The sequence below is a fragment of the Protopterus annectens genome, chromosome 2.part2 (assembly GCF_019279795.1).
Source record: "Protopterus annectens isolate FY-2018-M chromosome 2.part2, PAN1.0, whole genome shotgun sequence".
NCBI classification, from domain to species: Eukaryota; Metazoa; Chordata; order Ceratodontiformes; family Protopteridae; genus Protopterus; species Protopterus annectens.
The window spans coordinates 931,668,208-931,694,927 of NC_056730.1; the positions used below are offsets into that span (position 1 = coordinate 931,668,208).

Here is a 26,720-nt window from a genome sequence, read left to right on the forward strand (position 1 = left end):
TAAAGCAAACCTCAAAGAAGTGATACTCTGCAGACAAGGTATCTGCACAGCTGTCACTGAGAAGGTGGAGAAGGTACTGCAACATTAGGGCACAAGTCAATTAAATCTTATATGTAAATGAAGTAAACTGCAATCCTATCATCAGTGAAAGAATCTTTTATATTTGAGCAAATTCTACCTGTCATTTGTACGTTCGTCTGTACACTCCAGTCCACACGTGTTTTTTTTTATTCAAAATTCACATGGGCGCGGAAGATGAAGACGTAAAACGTCAGTTGCACAGATGCAAAAGCATCTGTGTGACTGAACTTGAAGGGCATTCTTAAAGAAGAATGCCCTAAAAAACAAAACCAAAAAAAAAAAGTTTTTTTTTTTTTAAATTAAAAGAAGATTAGTCTACTAGCCAGCCGATTCCAGGGGGGTGCAAGTGCACCCCCTTGCACCTGCCTGAAGGTGTCCTTGCCGCCACTCCAGTTTCACCATCCCTTTACCTCATCTCCTCCAAACCTACCAAACCCCAGCACTCCCACCTCAAACTTCCTAAGCACCTCTATAAATTCGCCCCATCCTGCTCATACACTTTCTCAAATCCAACACTGAATCCAGTCCAGGCCCTCAAACCATATAACACCTATAACTTTTCCCGGCACCCTCTCCTCTGTGCATCAACACTCAAAGCATCTCTAATGAACTTAATCAAATAAGCACCTTCCTTACAAATTACACACACACAGCATCACAGCTGTCACTGAAATATGGCTCAAACAACAGTCCCAATTTTTTGATGTACTTCTCCAACAAATGCCTCCAGGATACCTGGCAATAGACAAGGTGGAGACACCCTCCTTCTTTATAAAAATAGCCTTAAACCAAAAATCATTGCTGAAGCAAATACCTCCTCAGATGCTGAATCCAGTTGGATCCTTACAAAACTACCTTCCTGGAAGAACAGTCACCTTCTAATAGCAGTTGCTTACCTTCCTCCTCCAGCCTGTCTTAACAGATTTAAATCCCTTATTCTTATTATCACCTCCGCTGCCTGAAACTATAAAAATATTATTATTCTAGACGATTTTAACCTAAACTACCTAGGACCCCCGAGGAATGACATTGCTGAATTCCTAACCAGTATCATCCTTATACAGTTAGTCAATGATGCTACTGATCTGTATCGCCAAAGAAACAACCACTCCCTCCTGGATCTGATAATTCCTAACAACCCTACCATCATTTGGAATATATATTTTCGTCCACCCTTATATGAGCAACCACTACCCAGTAACCTTCCAAATTATCCATCTGTCACCAAAACTGCCCCCCCAAGCTAGTTACCTTCAGACTCCGATCCACCATCAATACAGACAACCTCAAAAAACACATAGCAACTTTTGATTGGTCTCCCTTAACCAACTTACAGAACCCTAACTTGGCTAGAATAGCTCTGACACATACCCTCATTCAACTTCAAGGCAAATTCTTCTCTCTCACATAGCATCTTTTCAAATAGAACAAAAACCCCATATTTCCACTGAACGGAAAGCTGAGATCAAATTTAGGGACAGTGTGTGATCTTCATGGAGATAAAACCCCTCACCAGAAAATCGTACTGCCTTTAGTTTTGTATGTAACCTAGCTAAACAAGCCATATGCAGACACAAAACCAAGTACTTCATAATCAAGCAACTTGCTCTTTTAGGTAAACCCCATTTCTGGCAGGAAGTATATCTTCTCACAGGCAATAAATCCACTGATACCACTTCCCTTCCTATCACCATCCAGACCTATCAAGGCCATCTCTTAAACTCTGACCTTCTCAAAGAATTCCTTGCTGATTCTTGGCTTTGTACGTGTACTACTCCTGTCTAGTGCAGCTAAAAACCTTCTCAAGTATAAAACTCTCTGTAATATGTACTATAAATTTATCAGCTTGTCATTTCTAATTATATTAACTATCCTGTAGGTTTATTGTTAAAATCAAGTACGTCTTTTGTGCTTGTTACTATTAATATTTATTATATTATATATGTATGTACTGCGGTGGTGGTGCTGCGGTAGCGTTGTCGCCTCATAGCAAGATGTTGTCCAGTTCGATTCTCAGCTAGAGAGTCTTCTGTGTGGAGGCATACATGAATGGGGCATGCCTTCGTTGAAGGTTGTGCGTTAGGGCTGGTAACCCGGTACGTAAAAAATCCACTACCAGTCATTAGCGGACCGGAGTTCCGCTGTGGCGACCCCTAACTGGGAAAAGCCGAAAGACACAAATTGTATTTTATGTATGTAACAACTGTAATTTCTCTTTACTGTTTTTGTATTTTTATATGTGGAACTTTTCTCTCTAGGCCCCCCCTGAAAATGGGTTCTTTAACCCATTCGGACTTTCCTGGTAAACAAAATAAAATAAATAAATAAATTTAGTCACTTCCCTACTGCTGCAACCTTGACTTCTCCCCCAACTCACCTAGTCCCCCTCCTTTTATCCCCCTCTTTTCTTTTAAGAAAATTACACAAAGAACTTTTTCTGCTTCTAGAAATCATACCCCTGTATGCACCCTGTGGTGCCGACAACCTACTCCGTTGGTTTATATCATTCTGCAAAGACTCTCATAACTGCACCTCTTCTACATATTTATAATTTCTGCTTAATTCAAAATACAATGCCAGACATATGGAAAACTGCTCTCATTAAACCTCTTCCCAAATAGCCTCAGCCAGTAAATATGTCCCACTTCTACCCTATCTCTACTATCCTAAACTTGGGAAAATACTTAAAAGACTAATCTACAACCAGCTTACATCCAAAACTACCACCTCCTTACTCTTAAAACAGCATGGATTTTGGTCTGGCAGAGCACAGTAACACCACTATGGTCACTTACAGATGAGATCCTTCTCACCATGGATAGAAGAAACCTTTCAGGACCTCTCTTCATTGACCTTACCAAAGCTATTTATCTAACCAAAGTATCAAAATCAAAACATATACTCTGATGATAAAAAAAAAAACATGCATCAACAAACAGGTAAAAACAGTGCTGTCAACACATACGAACAGCTAGCTGAAAGTAGATTTAAATTCACTTCATCATACAAATAAAACGTAAATTCAATAGCGTTAACAGTTCAGTTTGTTCTGCTTGACCTGCAATCGCTTGAACTGTTGAGAAAAAAAAAAAAAAATAAAACAACAATATTCATGTTGTGACAGACACATAACATCACTTTTTAAAATCATTTAAAATAAACAAATATAAACACAAAAATATAAAAAACAACATTCATAAAACAATAAAAAAACAAACTGTAAGTGCTGACAACAAATTAAAGTGCAAGATACTAATATCTCGAACCCATCTCCATATACAAAAAAAAACTAAGATAATGGAGTAAAACATATATACAGTAGACACGTAAATAGGAAGGGGGGAGGGATCGCTATTTATCTAACTGACCACTTCTTGCTTCTTCACTCCCTCTAAGAAATTGGGGTTAGCCCCAACACTCTCACCTGGTTCCAACATTTCTTAGCAAATAGGTATTTCAGTGGTCAAAATAGGTCCATACCTATCTCCACCAGACCCCTTACCAAGAAGAGTGCCCCAGGGAGCCCATACTTACCTCATTTTTGTTTTCAGTCTTATTAACAAGCTGCCCACTGATCTCACTAACCTTCCTTTTACCCTTTATGTAAATGATGTGGCTGTTCTTCTTTCCAGTCCCTCACATTGAGCTATTCAAAATCAGCTTTAGTCTGACATCCACCCCCTTAATTTGTGGCTAAACAACCATAAGCTTACCCCTAAGCACATTTTGAACAAAAAGAATGATATTTGGAACCTCACAAAGGCTGAAAAAGTCTACAAAGAATCTCCATTGCAGATCTCAATGGTTGTTGAATGTAAAGAAACCACATCCTTTAAATACTTACTTTTATGGCTAGACCAGTCTCATAACTTACAAAGACACATTGAAAATACTAGGAAAAGTCAGTTCTCTTTTAATCTAGTCATGGAAAATATCTTGTTTTCTTTCCAGAACAGTTAAAGTTGCAGTATGCAAATGAGTCCTCCTTGCTCAACTCTAATACGGGCTCCCCATCATAGCCACACCTCTGAAAAAACTCATCCACTGCACAGTCAATTAAAAACAAAATCTGCCGATTGATTTCAAATTCCTCCCCCAAAAGCACCACTGCATCGTCTTCTCAAAAAATAAATGACTACCAGTGTCCTACAGAGTTGAGCTACTCCTAAGGTCTCTTGTTTTCAAACTACTTCAACCAGGTGCCTTTCTACCTCTTGCAGCCAAACTCCACAATAAAACCACCCCCACAACTTCAGCAACCTCTACCAATTAACTCCAAACTAAACTGCACAGTACCAACCATTCCTTCTCCATTCTTGCACCCAAACTCTGGCAGTCTCTCCCCCTTCACTTTAAAGAAGTGTCCTCTTTCCCCATTGCAAGTGTTTTTCCACTGGACACATAACTTTACTCCCTCATTACCTGCATTACTTTTATTTTGACCCTCTGTTCTCAGCTCACTTTAATATTTACTACTGAAATGAATTCACATTTGATTTTCTACTGTACTGATATTATTTTCATATTGTTGTCTGTGGGCTTATCTACCATCTGTGTTTGCTCTATGTTTGTTAATTTGCTTTTTTTTTTTTTTTGTGAATTTCTTCACATGGGCTGTGCCTAAAATTGGTCAGTAGATACTATGGCAAACAAGTTAAAATAAGTACAGATGCAATTAGAATTGGACAGTTGTACTTGGATCCTATTAGAATTGATTTAATAAATATAACAAAAGATAAATATTATAATGCAGAATGTTATGGTTCTATTTTAAATATATATTTTAAACCTGCCTGTAGTAATTTCATAGAGTAAATTACCCCCTCACAGGGCATCAAGCCAGTTCATCAGACATTTTAGAAGTTTTTACTAATTTTGTTGATTATGTTTATTCTACATCATATCTTCTAGAGAAAACCAAGAGAATAGATTTTTGTAATTATTATATGAACTTTACTAATGACACTGAATTTAAGTTGTCACTTAAAAATATAACTTTACTGATAAAGTTCCAGCCATGAACTTTTATTTCTGTGGATTTTTTATTTACTTTTTTGAAAGAACGTTCTCCAAAGCTTCTAAATTTATCTGTATTTTAACCACTGTATTTAACTTAGATCCAAAACTTTCATTAGCTAAATTAAGACTCATAACTATATCTTATAAACACCCTTTAGAACTGGCCAGTTATCATCCTATGGTCCTTCTTAATTCAGATTATAAAATTATTGCATGATTAATAAACACATTTATGATAAAGTTAGTGTTTTTAATACCCAAGTCAATTTGGTTTTATCTTTGGGAAGAATATGTACATGGAAATCCATATTGTGCAAGGCATTATTCTTTATAATAAAAATAATATGAACATATGTATTCTTTCTTCAGCTTTTATTTCATTGGATGCAGAAAAAAGTATTTGATTTGGTGAATAGAAATTTTCTTTTTCAGCATTTATCAAGCGAATCTTCCAAACTGTATGTCAAATATAATCAAGATTTTGTTCAGCAATACTAAATAGTGTCTTAAAATGTAAAGGAATGAACATGGATGTTTTAACTCAAAAGGCATGGAGTTAGATGAAGATTCCTGTATCACCCACCCTTTTTTCTTTTGCAGTAATACAAGTTTAGAATGTTTGGAAAGACGGTCATCAGTTATCTGAATAGAAATAAGTAATTTTAATATAAAGCTAACTGCTTATGTTGAAGGCATTTTATTAACTGTTTCGTATCTGGATACCTATGTTAATTAAATGCTTTCTTCTTTCTCATACATCAAGGCCAGTTACTGGTTGTAAAGATCATCTTTAATTCAGCAAAACTATTATTAACACCTAAAATAAGGCTTTATTTATGTTTGTTTAGCTGTGTAAACTTTATGGCAAATTTATTTTGTTAAAACATTAAAATATCTAGGATGGATTTATAATATTTCAGAATTAATTCTGATGATCAACTGATGAATACTGTTTATATTACAAAGGAATCTTAAACAAATGACAAAATATCACATTGTCATCTGTAGGTAAAATTAATTTGTTTAAGCCAAAAATGTAAACCCAATTGGTCTTTTTAACAGAAAACACCCCATTTCCACCATAAATACAATAGTATAATACAGTTAAGTTATGTTGGAGTAAATTGTTTTGGAAAGGTGGCTCATGTGGAATATGATGGGTCATTGTGTTATGGCCACATTCAGACTTTGGATATAATATGAGAGATCTGGCTATAACCTTTTCATTCAGAGTTTTATTAATAATTTAAATAGGAATCTAAATTTCTCTGATCTGTTTAGGAATGTTATTAATAATGTTGGCAATTAAGACTATCAGCGTGACTTCATTCCTATAATAATAAACTTTCATCTGATATAAAACTAATAGTTAACAAATGCAATTGTCATATTTCAGTGTTTTTTCTATAACCTATATTTCATTAAGAGTTGGATATAACATGACCTAAATATTGGAAGCAACATTAAGAAATCTTTATCTTAGTTTCTTATGGAAAGTAATTCTACTCTAAAGTTGGTTATTTTTTGGTCTACAAAATATACTAAAATTACACTTTTCCATTAGTAATGAATAGAACATTATTCTAATTTTTAAACCCTATTCTTTATATTAAGGCAAATAAAGACATGAGCAAAAACTCTTGCACATCTTTTTCTGTATATTACAATGCCAACTTTTACAGCAATTGAGAATATTGCCAGTCATTGGATTCTTGAACTAGATAAAAAGCTAGATATAGACACTTTCAAGAAATTGTAGTTACTATAAAAATTGATAGTGAAGTATTTTAAGAATAGAACAATGCAGCAGCAATTCTTAGAACTCACTTGGTCTTAACCAGATGTGGATGGGTATCTCCAGCAAAATTATGTCTGCATGACTGTAATAACAGAGGACCTTGGATGCATATGTGGTAGTCATATCGTAGGATTCTACCACTGTGGATAAAAACAATGAGTAAATGTGAAAATTGTAACTACTGTAAGTTTATTGAGGTGACTGACTCTTTTACTGTTAATGGTACACGTTATAAAATTAGGGGGAAGTACAACTGCAATTCTACCTTTATAGTGTATTTAGCTATGTGTAAAATGTGCCCTGCATTTTATGTGGGCAAAACAGAGCGGAGATTACATGATAGGTTGTACGAACATCAATACGCTATTAATAAACAGAAGTTAGACAATGCCCTAGCAAAACATATTTGTACTAACGCAGGGCATACTTTTAAGTTTATTGTTATGGATGAAATGAAACTAGACAACAGGGGAGGTCCTAGGCAATTGAAATTAGAAGAACTAGAATTGCTTTGGCAAGTTAAACTAAATGCTTTTTGCATGCCTGGGTTAAATGACACTTGTACTATTTCTAGTATTCTAAGACTCAGAAGTCTTAGAAAATAAGTTGTCATAATAATTAGGGAAATTTAATTTAATTAATAAATAATGGTTAAACTTAAAGACAATACAATATTTGTATATTTATATATATATATATATATATATATATATATTTATATATATTTTTATATACTTCTAGACATACATATTTATTTATTTCCTTAAAAATTTCACATAAAATTTCATGTGTAACATTCAATATACATTGCATTAATATAGTTATGTGTATATATATATATATTTCTATTAAATAACTGTTTAAAGTTTATTAAGTTATAATAGAAGTTTGAATTGTCTTTTTGTACTGTGTAGGTTGATATGAAAGTAATTTCGTTTTTGGTTTGGTTTGTTTTATTCTATTTTATTTTATTATAATCTTAGTTTATTTGTATTAATTCGCCTTACTATGCCTTTAAAAATGTGCTTGATTGTTGACAGCTGACTATTTAAATGGCGTTTTTTTTACTTGTAAACTGTTTTCTGAAGAAGTCTGCGTATTCATAGTAGACGAAAAGCGCTTAAAATAAACGTCTGTTTTTAGCCTTAACTACTTGGATTTTTTACTTCAAGAGTTTTTTACATTTTGGAGCCTTGGTTTGGAGTTTCAGTTTGCTGGACTTGGTTTCTTTCGTTTTTTAAGTTTGTTGCCGGTTCGTGTGCTTCTTAGTTATTTATGGCTTCAGGCTCAGCAGCTGTCTCCTCCCCGTTTAAGCCTGACAGTACACCTGGTATTTTTAAATCTCCAAATAGTGAAGGGCTAGTCCATGCTCCCGTTTCGAAAGTTGCTGTGGACAATAATGATTCCGGTACGAATTCTATCAATGTCGTGGACAACATTATTGAAAAAATGGACATCATTTTTCAAAGACTCGATCAAATTGATACAAACCAAAGTAAGTTGCATAAACTTTATTCGCAATTTACACCTACACTACAGCATGTTTTTTCGCCTGTTCATAGTGGCCGTAATTTATTGGATCCTGATTCGGCTACACAGGATGAACCTACTTGTTTAAATTGCACCAATTGTAACTACATTCAAAAAACTGTTGCCGATGATTTATGCAACCAAAAAACTGTTGCTGATGATTCATGGAACGATGTTCAGCACAGTACTGTTTCTACATTTCAACAAAAGTCTTTGCCTGTGCATAGTGGCCGTAAACCACCGGATTCTACTTCGGCCACACAGGATAATTCTACTAACTCTTACCCTATTGACTGTGCGCAAAGGAAAGTCAGTTACAACGTAGATTCTAACGTTTTTAACAATACATCAAGTAATCGTTTTGAATTAGCTCTTCCAGCTAAAGACGTGGTCAATCTAGTAACAGATGATTCTGTTTCTATAAGACCTGCTCAGATTAGCCCTCCGGTCACTTTTGGTACTGAATTACATACTCCTGCACAACCTGGATTTACGGCTTTACAAAAAGATTTACCTAACTGCAAGCAAGTTAACCTGCTTGATTCTTGGATAATAAATGGATTTACTTTTTCTCAAGATGATCGAAATGACCAACAGGAACAAATTAATTTAGAGGGTAATTCGACTAATAGCTCTGATATTTCTACTAAATTGAAATCTTTTGATTCACTTTTAGTGAAACTAAGAAAACTTCATCTAGAAATAGCCTATTTTAAAGAGTGCATTTCCCGTGGGATAGTGCCGAAAGGTTTGCGGCGGCATTCTTATCCCACGGGTCTAGTACCTAATTCTGCTTTCCATCTGGAATTAATCGATATGTTCGATAAGCAAGGTCTAGAATTATTAAATTTGATGATTAAGCATTATAGTATATGGATAGAAGACCTGTCCCATAGTTTAACATCTTTAGACCAAAGTATTCAAAGTGATCTAGACTTTGGTAGATATAAATACGAATATGGTCGTATATGTACTAGTATTGACCAATATTTGGTTAAATTGAGAAACAACAAATCCAAGAAGTTAGAAAGGGACAGTAAGGTGTATAATAGTAAATCTGCATACCCAGTTCCACATCAAGCTCAAATATGGAAGAAACAGTTACCTAATAGTCAGTTTAATATGACATCTAAACCTGGTACTTCTACTTTTAACAATATAGGGCACCAAGTATATGATCAAACTGACTCTGGTGAGGTGTCTTTTCTGGACACTAACGATCAAACTGCAAACGATCATGGTATGGAGAATATGGGAAACAATAGTTGGAGTAATAGACTGCGTAGTGCTAACAACAATCAGAAAAGTAACAGCAACCGGGACCAGTTGCATAATTTTCAACAGGGTCTGGACTTGAGTGCCAGGCCGAAACAATCATTTCGACCTATTTACCAGCAAAGGAACAATCAACAGAAATTCAACAAACCCAAAAGTTAATACCTATAAAGCCTTGTGACACTGTTGTAAATATCCTGTATGACACTATTTTGACATCTCCAGATGACAATTCCTATCTTGCGGACTTAACTTCTACTTCTGATGATTCTTCAGATTGGACTGCCGACCTTGTGATTGACAAGGCAGTCGTCCGGCAATGTCCTTCAGTGATTATGAACAGAGCTAAAGACTTTAAAGTTTATAATTTTTCAACAGTGAACTTTAGTACAGAATTTGTTGAATTTCTTTCTAAAGGGTTGACGTTTGTCCCTACGCAATCTATTAACTTAGCTAAAACTATTATAGACATTAAATTATTTGTTAGGAAACTGAATTTTAAACTAATTTTTGACAATCGTGTTAGTACAAGCTCTCCTAACAGTAATTTACATACTCCTAGTACTTTAATCCACCCTCAGTACCTATTTTGCAGACTTTTGAGCAATTATGTGAATTTGACATCCGGCATTTGGCCAGTAATATACATAGACACCAGACCCATCCCAATATTAATAAAGATGAACGAGAGTTTTTGTCATTTATAAAAACACAAAATTTAAGATTTTGTAAACCTGACAAAGGAGGTGTCCTGGTAGTTTTTGACATTCCTGACTATAATGACAGGATGTATGGGTTATTAAATACTTCAGCTTATGAAGTAAGTTCACGTACTGAAGTAAACAAAGCTTACAATTTGATTAAAAATCTTATTGAAGACTTGTATATCGAAGGTAGAATTGAGCAATATATATACCACTATTTAGTGACTTTGTACCCTAGATTTCCATGTATCTTTGGTATTCCAAAGATACATAAAGACTTAGAGAATCCCCCTCTTAGACCTTTGGTTAATAGTAGGGGTTCCCCTACGTACTCGGTCGCTAAATTTGTGGATGTGATACTTCAGAAATACTTGTGCCAAGAGGCTCAGATCTGCAAAGATTCTTGGTACTTTTTGGACAAGATTAATTCTGTTAGTTTTAACACTACTAATAACTTCCTTGCTATTGATGTTAAGGATCTGTATACATGTATTCCCCAAACAATAGCTGTAGAATGGGTTGGAATTCTACTTAATAAATACAGAGCCCCTCGTAGCGAGGTTAGTTTAGTTATGGAACTAATTTATATAGTCTTGAGTAACAATTTTGTGCTTTTTCAAGACAAGTTTTACCATCAAAAAGTAGGTGTAGCAATGGGGTCGCCTTGTGGGGCTAGTGTTGCCAATTGTGTTATGGCGTACTGGGAGTCCCAATTTATTTTTAATAGCTCTAATAATACCTTTAGAGACTTTTTGGTCACCTACATCCGTTATTTGGATGATATTTTTATTTTATTTAATGGGGAAGAAACTCTCAGTGCTGACTTTGTACAATACTTGAACACTACAACAGAATTTTTACAATTTACATCAACCTTTAGTACCAATTGTATTGCATTTTTGGACATCTACTTAGTAAAAGATTACCGGTTGAATTGTTACACAGCAAAAATCTATAGAAAGCCAACTTATTCTAACACCTTTCTCCATTTCTCTAGTAACCACCCATTACACCAAAAGAAGTCAGTGGTAAAGGGCCAACTGGTGCGGGCATCTAGGATGACCACTTTAGACGCGGACTTCTTTCATGAGTGTTCACTCCTTAGGAGTATGTTCCTGGAACATGGTTACCCAGAAATTTTTCTTGACAACTTGATAAATGAAGTTAATATTAAAAGAAACAACAAGGTTTTCTTCCCCATCCTTGCTGAAAAAACTACAATAGATATTCAGGCCGATAATAATAGCTTAATAAAACCTATTCAGTCAATAAGTGACCAAACTAATGACAACAGAGTCAACCTCATAATTACTTTTTCACCACAAAGCCCTTCATGTATTAATATTGTTAGAAAAAATTGGAATTTATTTAAAATGAATGAAAATATTCATGTTAAATTAGGTGACTTTCCTAGGGTCAGATTTAGAAAGGGTTGTAATTTAAAAGCCATTTTGGAACATGCTAATACCCCTACTATACGTAGAACTGGAATGAGTAAATGTGAAAATTGTAACTACTGTAAGTTTATTGAGGTGACTGACTCTTTTACTGTTAATGGTACACGTTATAAAATTAGGGGGAAGTTCAACTGCAATTCTACCTTTGTAGTGTATTTAGCTATGTGTAAAATGTGCCCTGCATTTTACGTGGGCAAAACAGAGCGGAGATTACGTGATAGGTTGTACGAACATCAATACGCTATTAATAAACAGAAATTAGATAATGCCCTAGCAAAACATATTTGTACTAACGCAGGGCATACTTTTAAGTTTATTGTTATGGATGAAATGAAATTAGACAACAGGGGAGGTCCTAGGCAATTGAAATTAGAAGAATTAGAATTGCTTTGGCAAGTTAAACTAAATGCTTTTTGCATGCCTGGTTTAAACGACACTTGTACTATTTCTAGTATTCTAAGACTCAGAAGTCTTAGAAAATAAGCTGTCATAGTAATTGGGGAAATTTAATTTAATTAATAAATAATGGTTAAACTTAAAGACAATACAATATTTGTATATTTATATATATTTTTACATACTTCTAGACATACATATTTATTTATTTCCTTAAAAATTTCACATAAAAATTTCATGTGCAATATCTAATATACATTGTATTAATATAGTTATGTGTATATATATATATATATCTTTACTAAATAACTGTTTAAAGTTTATTAAGTTATAATAGAAGTATGAACTGTTTTTTTGTACTGTGTAGGTTGATATGAAAGTAATTTTGCCTTTGGTTTGGTTTGTTCTATCTTATTTTATTTTATTCTAATTTCACTTTAGTCTATTTGTACTAATTCGCCTCACTATGCCTTTAAAAATGTGCTTGATTGTTGACAGCTGACTATTTAAATGGTGTTTTTTTTAATCTGTAAACTGTTTTCTGAAGAAGTCGTCGTATTCATAGTAGATGAAAAGCGCTTAAAATAAATGTCTGTTTTTAGCCTTAAACTACTTGGATTTTTTACTTCAAGAGTTTTTTACATTTTGGAGCCTTGGTTTGGAGTTTCAGTTTGCTGGACTTGGTTTCTTTCGTTTTTTAAGTTTGTTGCCGGTTCGTGTGCTTCTTAGGCTTTATTTATGTTTGTTTAGCTGTGTAAACTTTATGGCAAATTTATTTTGTTAAAACATTAAAATATCTAGGATGGATTTATAATATTTCAGAATTAATTCTGATGATCAACTGATGAATACTGTTTATATTACAAACGAATCTTAAACAAATGACAAAATATCACATTGTCATCTGTAGGTAAAATTTATTTGTTTAAGCCAAAAATGTAAACCCAATTGGTCTTTTTAACAGAAAACACCCAATTTCCACCATAAATACAATAGTATAATACAGTTAAGTTATGTTGGAGTAAATTGTTTTGGAAAGGTGGCTCATGTGGAATATGATGGGTCATTGTGTTATGGCCACATTCAGACTTTGGATATAATATGAGAGATCTGGCTATAACCTTTTCATTCAGAGTTTTATTAATAATTTAAATTGGAATCTAAATTTCTCTGATCTGTTTAGGAATGTTATTAATAATGTTGGCAATTAAGACTATTAACGTGACTTCATTCCTATAATAATAAACTTTCATCTGATATAAAACTAATAGTTAACAAATGCAATTGTCATATTTCAGTGTTTTTTCTATAACCTATATTTCATTAAGAGTTGGATATAACATGACCTAAATATTGGAAGCAACATTAAGAAATCTTTATCTTAGTTTCTTATGGAAAGTAATTCTACTCTAAAGTTGGTTATTTTTTGGTCTACAAAATATACTAAAATTACACTTTTCCATTAGTAATGAATAGAACATTATTCTAATTTTTAAACCCTATTCTTTATATTAAGGCAAATAAAGACGTGAACAAAAACTCTTGCACATCTTTTTATGTATATTACAATGCCAACTTTTACAGCAATTGAGAATATTGCCAGTCATTGGATTCTTGAACTAGATAAAAAGCTAGATATAGACACTTTCAAGAAATTGTAGTTACTATAAAAATTGATAGTGAAGTATTTTAAGAATAGAACAATGCAGCAGCAATTCTTAGAACTCACTTGGTCTTAACCAGATGTGGATGGGTATCTCCAGCAAAATTATGTCTGCATGACTGTAATAACAGAGGACCTTGGATGCATATGTGGTAGTCATATCGTAGCATTCTACCACTGTGGATAAAAACAAATATATGTATTTATTCAGTCTGGATTTTATGTCTAGAGGGGAAATTATCTAAGAGAATGCTTAGATTATTATATTCAATACGTTTGGTAACCAGCAGTTAATTTGCATTGATTCTGACATGATGAGATAAGTTTCAGTGTGTCATTGCTGAATCTAAATAAATTCTGAGAACAAGAAATAAAATATTGGATTATCATCAAGTCAGATAATCAGACAGATGCTCTCAGCTGTTGCATTAAAAGATGTTTGTGTGTGCCTGTTGAATGGTATGAGTTGCAGCATCATGATACATACTGCTGGTCCCTAATGTTAAGTTGGCATTTAGAGGATATTGTAAGTTTGTAGTACTGTATTAGGCTTTGTCTAACATCAGCCACAACCAAATAAGGTTCACACTCTACTGCTGTAGAGCAAAACTCTAACCGGTGGCTTTCCATGATTTCACAAATCTCACTCTCAGCACGATGCCTGCACTTGCAATCATACGAATAGTAACTGAAAATTACTAAGAATATTTTATACCCAAAAATTATAAACAGACACACGTCATACATGCACTCACTGTCTCACACACACACACACACACACACACACACACACACACACACACACACACACACACACGCTCTCTCCCTCTCTTTCTTACTTTATGATAACATGTTTCCACTAACCAGTCCTGTCTAATACACCAAAAGTTTTGATTACTAAACACTCCTTAGATAGTCCAACTACATCATATTAAACAATGGTAGCTGCAGCAATGTATTCACTCGCTGAAAACTTTATACCAAAAGTTAATTATTCAACGATTATGGTAAATGCTGTTTTATGTGGAAACAATCCGATAATAATGTTTGAAATGGAATAATGATATTATTTAGTGCAAATAAAATATGAAATTTATTTTTTAAATAAATATATAAATAGAATCCATGATTGCAAAGTCATCCTCAGTGAAACAGCCCACAGCATAAACCACTAGTTGCCACAATCAGCTGCAAGCAGTGGTCAGAGAAGGCTCTAAGGTCAACAGAGTTCAGGCTGAAGACCTGGAAACTGACTGGAAAGAAAGTACAATAGTTCAAGGAATTATTCAGGGCTCTAGCACTCCAAGAAGAGGAGGAGATAGGTGGAGTTAAACAAGAATGGCATCACCTAAAACAGCATGTGTTAGGACTACATAAAAGATGTGGCCGAGCCTGGTATGGAAAGAAGGTACATAAGGAAAGCTGGTGGTAGATTGCAGAAGTCCAGGAAGTCATCAAAAGAAAGGAGCACAGGAAGAAGTGGGAGATATTAAAGACTGACCAGACTAGGAAGGACTACTGGTTGGCTAACAAAGAAGCTAAGAAGTAAATATTGTGGAAAGAAATAGCCAGGGAATTGTTATGGCTAGCCTTGTAAATGCCCAAGGGCGGCTAGCCTAGTACCAACCTATGAACCTATAAGAAAGAAGTTGCAGTAGCAAAGAATAGGGCATCAGAGTCACTATACCAACTTCTGGAAAGTGACTCAGTATATGGCAAAAAGAAACTATATCAGGTTACAAGGCAAAGACAAAAAGATAAAGAAAATAGTCAGACACCTTCATAAGAGATGCCAGCAACAACCTGCTCACCAGTCCACAGGACATCAAAGGCAGATGAAAGGAGTATTTCTAGCAGCTTCTGAATGAAGAAAACCCCACAGAAGCTGTACTGCCCCAGAAACCACCTACAATGAGAGAATAAGAGAAGCCCACCCTAGAAGAAGTAAGAACAACACTAAGGAAAATGTCAGGGAAAGCAGCAGGTTCAGATGAGGTCACAGCAGATAGGATAAAGATGCTGGATGAGATACGGGAGAAATGAGTCCTGAGGATACTAATAGCTGTTTGGAGAGAAAGGCATATCCTAAATGACTGGAGAATAACCATACTCATGCCATTGTACAAGAACAAAGGGGACATCCACAACTGTGGGCAGTACAGAGGCATCAAACTCCTATCACATTGCATGAAAGTTCTGGAGATGGTGATTGATAAATGGATACACAGAGTAGTAGAAAGTAAGATGGGAAGTGAGCAGTCCAGATTCAGATCAGGATGCAGCACAATAGACCCGATGTTTGCAGTGAGACAGATACTTGAGAAGGAGCTAGAGATAAAGAGAGAGTCCAAATGGGCATTCCTAGACTTGGAGAAAGCATATGACAAGGTCCCACAAAAGCTGATCTGGTCAGTACTGTGGTGATTTGAAGTCCCAGAAGCATTGGTAAAATTAGTGCAGGCTGTGTATAAGGACCCAGTGACTCAAGTACCAACAGTGTTCAGCCTCACAGAGGGGTTCCCAATGGGAGTGGGTGTACACCAGGGTTCAGTTCTGAGCCTACTGCTGTTCATACTGCTGATGGACTACAGTAGCAAACAGGTTGGTGGGGACAGATCAACAAAGCTGCTGTATGCAGACAATGTGGCATTACAGGCTGACTCTGAGCGAAAACTTCAGCAAAGGATAGAAGAATGGAATGTAAAAATAAAGGCACATGGCATGAAACTAAGCACAGATAAGATGGTGGTAATGACAGCAAATTGGGGAAATCAGAAGAAGCCGAGAATAGAGATCGAAGGGAGGATACTGCAACAGGTAAACAGCTTCAAGTGTCTGGGAGGAGTGGTTGAAGAGAAAGGAAGTCTGAATGAAGAGGTCAAAGCTAGAATCAGAGTGGGTGCTGCCAACTGGCATAGAGTGTCAGGTATAGTCTATGAGAGAAGAATGCCAAAGAAGCTGAAAAGTAAGGTGTACAAGATAGTGGTGCGAATACTACTACAGTATGGCACAGAAACCTGGGCTGTAAAGGCAGAACAGTTAAAGAAACTAGAGGTGATGGAAATGAAGTGCCTGAGAAGGGTGGTAAGACAGACAGAGAAATGAGGACATAAGAACAGAAGCCAGAATAGCTTCAATTACAGAAAAGATCAAAGAGAACAGATTGCGGTGGTTTGGACATGTGCAGAAAAGCAGAAGACAATCTGGTGAGAAAGATTTGGGGCAAACGAGAAGAAGGTAAGAGGAAGTGAGAAGATGGATTGTGTGAAAGAAGATCTGTGACAGTCAGGCATGAGTGTTGAAGGCAGGAGTGTGGCACTGAATCGAGAGAGATGGCGACAGTTAACATGATACCCCGACCCCATGTAGGAAAAAATTGGAAAAGGGATGATGATGATGATATAAATAACTATTCTGTTGCACAAAGAGGTGCAACAAGGTTTAAATAGACAGGTATGTGATCATACTCTTACTAGTAGCTGAAAAAATATTATCTACCACTAACCGTTTTTATAATAATTTACCATATGTAGAAAGTTACTGCCAGAAGTTTTAACATTATGCCTCTGGACAGCAAGCTTTCTTTTTCAGTCCATAATGTCCACAGTATACTTTAAGAGGCAAGCAAAGTCAACAAATGATTGACTGAATACCTTCGAAGAAGAGACGTCTTTAGGAAGAGTGCTACTTGAAGTTTTTTGTACTTGCTCTGTTTCAGTGATACCTAACACTTCTGTGCTGCTTTTATTTATTTTGTTGAATTTATCATGTTTTTCAGCCTGCACTTGTTAAAGAAACTCCATCTGTTTTTTAATGTACTGCTGTTAGGCTGTTTTAACAATATTCTGATATTTCCATACCTTCTCTGATACTGCAAAAGCTGTTCTGAGTGAGTCTGCTGGAATATTTGAGTTTTGCCAAGTTCTTTTGTGTTATGAACATTTCTCAGGGTTAGTGATCTTATTTCCAAGGATTCCTGATATTGCAGGAATTCATACTTATGTTAGAAAGCATTTGTTACTGCACTTGAGATCAAAACCAGTTTGTTTTATATTGGAAGGGTCTTTTACACTCTGGTGGGAGCAGAGAGCTAAATTCAACCCAACCAAGGTGGGAGCTGCTGGTCAATAGCTTTTTGTTTTTATCTGATTGGCCTGAGGGTTTAACTTTATAAAAGTTTTTCATCCTGCTTATATATTAGCCTTGCATTTGCGCATCATGCAAATGTGGTTCTGTGTGCCTGCATATAAGCAAACCTCTCCAGTTTAAAATCCTCTATAGGAAACACTCTTCATAGTTTCCAACTGTTCACAGCTGCTCAAAGAGCTGCCAGTTTGTGCAGAGGATGGTACACTGCAGGTCATCTAAGAGTATACTAATACATATTCTCACTTTGACCTTTAAGTTACTGTCTGTTACTCCTTCCCATCTGGAAATTGTGTTTCATTGCCTTACATAGCATAGACTAGTTTCAGACCTGCTGAATCTAGATGGTTTGGTATCACTCTGCTCTTCAACCAGCCATCTTACATTAAGAGGGCCTCCCTGTATCCTTGTGGTAGAAGTGTGTAGCTTAGGACCCATCTGAGTTGGGGATAGCTAGAGAAAGGCACAGTTTGGGGGTTTCCTATTGGTAGTTTTTAAAACTATTTACATATGCTTGTATACAAGCCTTGCATTTGCGCAGGTTTGCACTCAGTTTACCGGAGCTGCTCAACGTTTGTGAACTTTAGCCAAAGGTCTGGAGTGCATCTCACAATATTCTGGCATCCACTGGAAAAAAATGAAAAATCAGTATATTTTAAGCCAGCACTGCACTTTAACTTTATTTAATTGAATTGCTGCTTCATTTTTGCTGTTTGTGGCTAAGTCCAGCTAACCCACTTCCTTCCCATATATCACATTCAGAACAATTTTGTACGAGTGGATGGGCCGTTTTCCATCATTTCTCCTGCCAGTTTGATTGATAAGGGTATCCTGAGGCAATTTAGCAACTGACAACCATTTAATCCTAAAGCAAACTAACACTCTACGTGAGAGATGTTTATACACTGTGGAATTGGAGTCAATTGTCTCATGTAAAAACAAACTAGACATAAGACAGGTTGTCAGTACACATATTCACCTCTCATGCAAACCTCACCTGTCACACAAAATAAGGTCACAACAGATAAACTGACATATGCAGGGGTACTCACTAAAAGCCTACCAAAAGAACAGAGACCTCCCAAATGCACATCACCCACACTTGCCATTAAACATAAAGACCACCAATACATGTATCAACACACACATCTGTGTCTCAACAAATAAGCCCCTAAGGCAAAACACATCAAATGCCTTGGTCATAGGTGACTACATAGTGATACCCACAGGTGCCCACCTCATCAGACTGGACAAGTAGAAGATCACAGTCAGCTGCCCATCAGGTGCAAGGATCAGACAAATCATGCATGCAGTCATGTCACTCAACAAGTACTGTTATGACTCTGTCATAGTCCACATTGGACTGAATGACTTGAGATGTACCTCTGTGGACTATATGAAGAGAGACATGATGGAACTCTCTGATTATGTGTCCCAGATAGGTATGTCCCTAGCCTTAAGCAGTATCCTACCCTCCTCCAGGATGATGCCACAATATACACAAAAAATGATTGACTTCAACAATTGGCTCAGCTTCTTGTGTCAGTCCGGGAGGATCTGGTATCTGTTAGCCTGGGAAGGTATTGTAGACGGACCTCGCTGCTTTGCTAGAGATGGTCCTGGCAAAGGCCATTGTTTTCCCCATAGTGCCTTTTTAGACGATGTCAAAACAAGAAATTTTACAACATAGCAAATTCTAATTGAGACAGACTCAGGGATGTGCTCCTTAGTGCTAGGAGTTTAAACACAAAAATGCACTCCCTGGAAGTACTCCTCACCTTGAAGGATGCTGCCGTCTGTGCAGTTACCAAGACATGGTTCAATACCACTGAGAGCACCCTGGCTTTGCAAAACTACAATGCCTTCCACAGGTTCAGACCTCAAAGTGAGCGTGAAGGAAGCAAAAGTGGAGGTGTATCCATCGTCTTTAAAATCAAGTACACTTTGAGACTGGTCAAAAAGCACGACTCCCTCATACTACTCCATGTCTGATTATCTATTGGGAAAGTGCCACAACACATCATTGCTAATTATAGATCCTCACCACGAACCAGGATAAACACACCGCCTACCTCGATTTACTGGAATCCCTTGCCATACAGCCCAGCACCTTAGTCATGGGAGATTTCAGCCATTGTTCCATGGCCTGGGAGATGTACATGAGCAAAAACATGGTCACCCAGAGGTTCCTGAACTTTAACATGAATGCTCTGGAACAGATGGTCTGCAGCCTCACTAGGGGCTGTAATATTTTGGACATAGTACTGACCAACATGGGGGGCACTGTACTTCCCCATGTGTGATGCCCTCCCTGGTTATCTCAGACCACAAATCAATCTTGTTTGAAGTAACTACTGGAGCTGACACCCTTACAGGAACAAATATTATAAAAAATTTAATCAGCACTAACTACAGTGTGTAAGCAATGGTATAAAAAGTTTCATACCACCCACGATCGCAGTCAACAATGATCACTATGCAGAAGTGTACACAAATGCCAAGTACAAACACTTAAGTAATTGCATAAACTCTTTACCTGACCATATCAAAACCAGGTGTTCCCGTAAAAAAAAACAAGCCACCGTGGTGGACTTCCAAGTTTAAACAGATTATATAACAAGAGGAAGAAACTGTTGTCCAAAAGCAAGAGGGATATCATTTTGCAGAAGAAGAGTTCCCTACTACACTGGAAGATATCGCCAAACTGCTAGCTGGCAGATTCAATGCAAACTTCACCCCCTTATCCCCACCTACCATATTCCAAAGCATACCAGACACCAGTCCTTTGCCTAGTAGAGAACAGGTCATCTCTGTACTCTCCAAGGCCAAAAACATGGCCTCAGTGGGACCACATGATATCCCATGTTGGTTAATAAACAATGTAAAACAAGACTTAGCAGACCCACTTGGCGTTCTCCGTAATCACAGCTTGAGAACTGGCTGTGTTCCTACAGAATGAAGAACAGCAACTGTAATCTCCCTACACAAATGGGGCCATCAACTGACCCTGGGAACTACAGACCCATTAAGTCTAACCAGCCTCATCTGCAAGGCCATGGAAAGAATTATCATGGACCTTATCAACAAGGACATAGACGACCTCCAAATGCTGGACCCAACCCATTTTGGCTTTGTTAATGGTAAATCATGCTTATTAAACCTGGGAGACTTATTTGAGAATGTCACCAAAGCCATGGACGAAGGTAAGACAGTGCACACAGCCTATCTCGACTTTGCCAAGGCTTTTGACACAATTTCCCACCTTGGTATCATTGAGAAACACTCTCCGATAGGAAATAACCCTTATGTTACTAGATGGGTAGCCAGTTGGCTCACTGAGAGAACACACACTGTCAAAACTGTTGACTCCACCTCCACCAGTAGACCCCTCACCAGTGTAGTACCACAGGTGTCTGTGCTGATCCCCTTACTGTTTGTCATCAGTTTCTCAGATGCCCAGGCCAATGTAGGTGACCTTTGGCTGACAAAGTATGCTGATGATTGCATACTGGGAGCAATCACTGAGTCCCACAATGATGTCAACATATTAGAAGAAGGGCTAACACAAACAAATGATTGATGCCAAAGCTGTCGTCTAAAACTAAATGAAAAAAATACATTATTATTCCCTTTGGCAAAACAGAATTCCCTACAAATTACAATATTGCCATCACCCCCACTGAGTTCCAACCCAGTGGTGCAGGCCTTGGGAACACAGGTTGATAGCAGTCTAAACCACCAAATTTCCACACTGCTAAGGAAAGCCTTCTATGTAGGGTACCTCATAAGAAAGGGCATAGCAGCCAGGTCAAGAGATATTATAACTACACTGTACTCAGCTCTTGTCAGACACTAATAGAGTATAATGCACCCTTTTGTTTGTACCTCATGAGACACCTGCAGCAGCTGGAGAGATCTCGGTGGTTTCGCACTAAGAAAATAGAGACTCAAAACTGTGACCTACATGGACAGACTGAAAGCCCTGTCACTTCTTATAGGCTGCTGAGAGGTGACTTGTGCCTGGCCTTTAGGGCAATGTCCAACCCTGCCCTAATGGAAATGCTGCACAGCCACATGTCAAATGACTCGAGAGTCACTCTAGGGATCTCAATCTAGCTTGTGACATTAACAGATCATGCTGGAGAGACAGAAATGTCTTCCAGAGACTGCCGCTTTTCTAGAATAGACTCCTACTCATGTAAAACAGATCTCCTCACTGACCCTATTCAAATGCAACCTAGATAATTGGATGGGAGACCGGAAATTTGCCCCTGGGGTGGCATCCATGTTCCTCATGGAGAGGGGTAGCCAGTGTTGATCACAGGCCCACTCTCTTCATAAATCCATTCTGCGAAGTACCCAAAAAGAATAAATGGGGATACTTAGGATTAATATGGCTAGGCTTGTAAAGGCCCCAGGGCCACTAGCCTAGTAAGCACCTATGAACCTGTATGCAGTAGTACAAATGGTGCTCTACTTGCAAATATGTGCTTATTTTATTTGTGATGTAATGACAGCACACTAAAGAGAAATTTTGGGTGTGGATATTCTGTCACCCTAAGCCGAAATAATACCTACACCTAATGGAGACTGATTGTTATGCAACTTGAGAGCCCAACACATTCTAATGTCCATGTAGGCCTTCTGATGTAGACTGCCAACATAGGCTTATGTCTCTGAGACAGTTTGACATTACCTAGAACAATTTTATGGACAAAAAACTTGGATATTCAGTTATAAACTGAAAATAAAGTGCAATTTTATGTTCAGAAGTAAAGAACAGTTGTACATTGAACATCTGAGTGCCAAGTCACATTTTTGGTAATACTTTCTATTTGTTTTTTCCTCTCTGTAATTGCATTTCAAATGTTCAAAAGCATCATGTTAGGGACAAAGGAATAATGATTTTTAGAATTATGTTTTAAAACAAAATATATATATATATATATATATATATATATATATATATATATATATATATATATATGATTTTATATATTACGTTTGTCCCCTGTGACAAAAAGTTAAAATTTACATGTTTGCACTGAAGCTAAAGGCATTTGCATTATTGATATGAAATTATGATATTCTTCCTTCTTCAGTAACTGTTTAGTCTTTATTTCCCACTATCATTGTCATATTGTACGCAGTAGATTCCCACCTCATCCAACAATTACTACTTATATCTTTATATAGTTAAAATACCATGGTTTATCCGTTTATGTAATCCGTAATAACGGTTTCCCCTTTCTGTTTCTTTGGGATTAACCTCTGTTTGTAATACAGCTTCAAAATGAAATGGCAGTTCCAGTAATGAGGGCTGTTAGCAGCAGGCAGATCAGCACTCCTCCTGGTAGGCTAACTTAAACATAAATTAGTAAAGTGATGTTAAATGCATGATGTTCATTTTGGCCCTGGATGAATCCATGAAGAGGAAAATAGTACCTAAATCAAAGAAAATGGTTAAAGCAGGTATGTTGAGTAAGATTTGAGATGAACCTTTGCCATTTGCGGCACCGTACACCACCATATTCACCTTAACAACATACTAGAGGGAGTGGAACAGCCACCAGTGAGAACAGTAGTTTTAGAAAAAATGGTTAGAATTGTTGAGATGTTGTACAGTTATGTGAAGGCTACTGGGTAGGGACTCAGAAAAGGAAAAAGTGCTATGTGTGCTCAGTCTGATGGCATAACAGATTTACAACAGGACAGCAGAGATCTGTGAGCTAGTGAAAGTGGAACTTCTGGAAGTCCGAATCACCAAAATGGAAAACAGGGCGAGAAGGAAAATCCTGTGATAGATTAGAATGCCAAGGTTTACAGAGGAAAGAAACCGATATCTTTTTGCAGGAAACTAATTGCTACATTTACTGACATACAGGGGTAGAACTTGCAACTTGAGGAGCACATATAATTTTTGTCCCAGGATCCCCAGCAATCTTAAAATTCCTCAGGCAGCTGGGTAGTGCAGTTTGCTACTTAATTGCAAAAAGGAGGAGTCTTATCTAATTTATGGGTACCATGGAATAAATGAATCTTCAATGATTCATACAGTGCTGTGAAATGTTCTGTTTGTCAGCTACTTTTCTGAAGTAAAAGTTAATACCAAAGGGTTCTGGCTGACTTGTTTGCTGATGACTATAAGCTAGGCACAGTCATTGTATCCCCAAACAGCTTAGCTATCCTCCAAGGTTTATCTCAAATAAATAACTGGTTTCAAAATCATGGTCTGAAACTATAGGGCAAAAAATGCATCTTATCCTTTGGGAAATCATCTACCCCCGAGGAACGACCCCACATTTACAGTACATCCTTGAGAGCTGACCAAGTTGTATGGGATTTGGGAACTTGTGTGGACAGTTTCCTAACTTTTGACCAATGTGTCTGTTGTTAGAAAGTCCTATACTGCACAGCTTAAAAACAAAGGGATTGTGTCTAGATCTAGGGATGTCACTCTCCCCCTTTACTCAGCCTTCATCAGGTCAGTCATTGAATATAATGCCCCCTTTGACATGCATCTGTCTAGACTGAGATAACTTCATAAAATAATACTAGGCCTAAACGGCACATCCTACATGGACCAGCTCAAAGCCCTGTCACTATACTTGGTATTCTACAGACAGCTGAAAGATGACCTTTGTCTGGCGTTCAAGGCATCCTCAAGCTATTACTGATGGATTTATGGCACATGAGCAAGTCATATTGCGTTAGAAATACCCACTCTAAGGATCCAAACCTATTCTGTCACATCATCAGAATGGTTTGAATGACTGGTATATTTCGCAGAAAATACTGCTGCTATGGAACAGACTCCCCATCCACATAAAACAAAGTTCATCCCTGTTCATTTTCAAGTGCAGCTTAGATCTATAGATGGGAAATAGAAAATGTACCCCAGGACTGCTCCTGCCCTACTAATGGACAGATGCAGTTCCTAAATCCGTTATCCCATATCCCTCACTTTATTTGTGGTATGATCTTCGTTATCCTCATTAGGGGTAATATACAGTTACCAACCAAGGGTTGGGTAAGGCCAATCTATAACCAAATGGGGATAGGTTATTTCAAGCACAGTAAGGGAAATTGGCTAGGGTTAAAATGGCCTGCAAAGGCAGCTAGCCAAGTACTTACCAATGAAATCTGGAGGGTTGTTCTGGAATGAGAAAATACTGGAAAATATAGACTTATTGTTGTAACTTTTTAGACAAATCCCCACTTTCATTAATTCAGTTGCTGTTTATTTTCTGTTTGATTTGCATTTCAAATCCAAACAGCTTGTTTACAAAGTCACTGAGTTATGTTGGAATTTTAGTCCAGTTATGGAAACACAGTTTTTAACAAGAAATGGGAGGAAAAGGAGAAAGAAAAAAAGATCTACTTTGTGTGTATGGAGTGGTTTAATGGTGAAGGTGTTTACCTCAGACACAAGTTTCAAGGTTTGATTCTCACCTTTGTTCACTAACTGGCTACTAGCTAGGCATGTAACAGTCTGCATACTGATTGCTAGTACTTGCCTATGAATCTATGAAAACATTTTACAGAGAAACAGTTGCATGATTTTATATAGCTTTTCAAAGTTTGCACCTCTGCTGCATCTTTATTGGAAAATCATTTGCAGGTTCTATACAGAATTTCATGTGTATGTATATTTGTTGCAACTTTATTGAACATTTTTGATGTTTGCTCATCTTTATGACTTTGAGACTTAATGAAAATGTAATCAATTGACAATCCATGTGAATCTGAAGGTAGCTAAGAACACCGGACCAAGTGCATTCTGCTTGATATACTTATGTGAAATTGAATCATTGTAATAAAAGTTATATTTCACTGATTTTTCAGATATCCTGAAACATACCTCAAAAGTAGAGTGAAAAGAAAAAAAAGCATTTTTGCAGGAGGAAAGCACCCTTTTCCCCTACACACACACACACACACACACACATATATATATATATATATATATATATATATATATATGTGTGTGTGTGTGTGTCTGTGTGTATATGGTTCTGTTATATTCAACTGAACATATATGTGAGTGAAATGCATAATGTTGAAAAAAGACTAAAAGTACATTTGATTTAAAAGCCATTTTGTCAAAAGCATTGTACACAGCATATACACCATCAAAAGCTCCACCCCTTAATTATATATTGCAACTCCACGTCATATAACAGTTTGGTGAAGAAAAAACAACACACGCAGTAAATCAGGGCAGGTACACAAACACAAATGTCTGCAAATCTGGGGGTGCAACATGACAGAGGACATTACCAATCTACACGTCTTCTAAAATTGCTACCCTAACATCTCCCATAATCAAACATACCATCAGTACTGTCTGTAGACTTCAACAGATTTTTTTTTGACAAAATGGCTTTCCAGTCAAATTTCTTTTAAGTAAAATGTGCTTTGTCTATTTTTTTTTTTACATTATGTTTTAAATCAAATACTAGAATCCCATGTGTGTGTGTGTATATATATATATATATATATATATATATATATATATATATATATACATATATATATATATATATATATATGTGTGTGTGTGTGTGTGTATATATATATATATATATATATATATATATATATATATATATATATATATATAAAATGTATGTATGATATTGAATGTGTAT

At 36.5% G+C, this 26,720-nt stretch overlaps 1 protein-coding gene across 1 annotated transcript in view; it reads left to right on the forward strand.

Annotated features, from left to right (window-relative positions):
* LOC122795855 (xanthine dehydrogenase-like) overlaps positions 1-26,720 on the forward strand; it is a 5,725,158-nt gene that overhangs the window by 1,149,722 nt on the left and 4,548,716 nt on the right. The window contains exon 9 of the mRNA XM_044064255.1: positions 25,360-25,402. Coding sequence (XP_043920190.1) covers positions 25,360-25,402 — 43 coding nt within the window. The remainder of the gene's footprint in view (positions 1-25,359; positions 25,403-26,720) is intronic.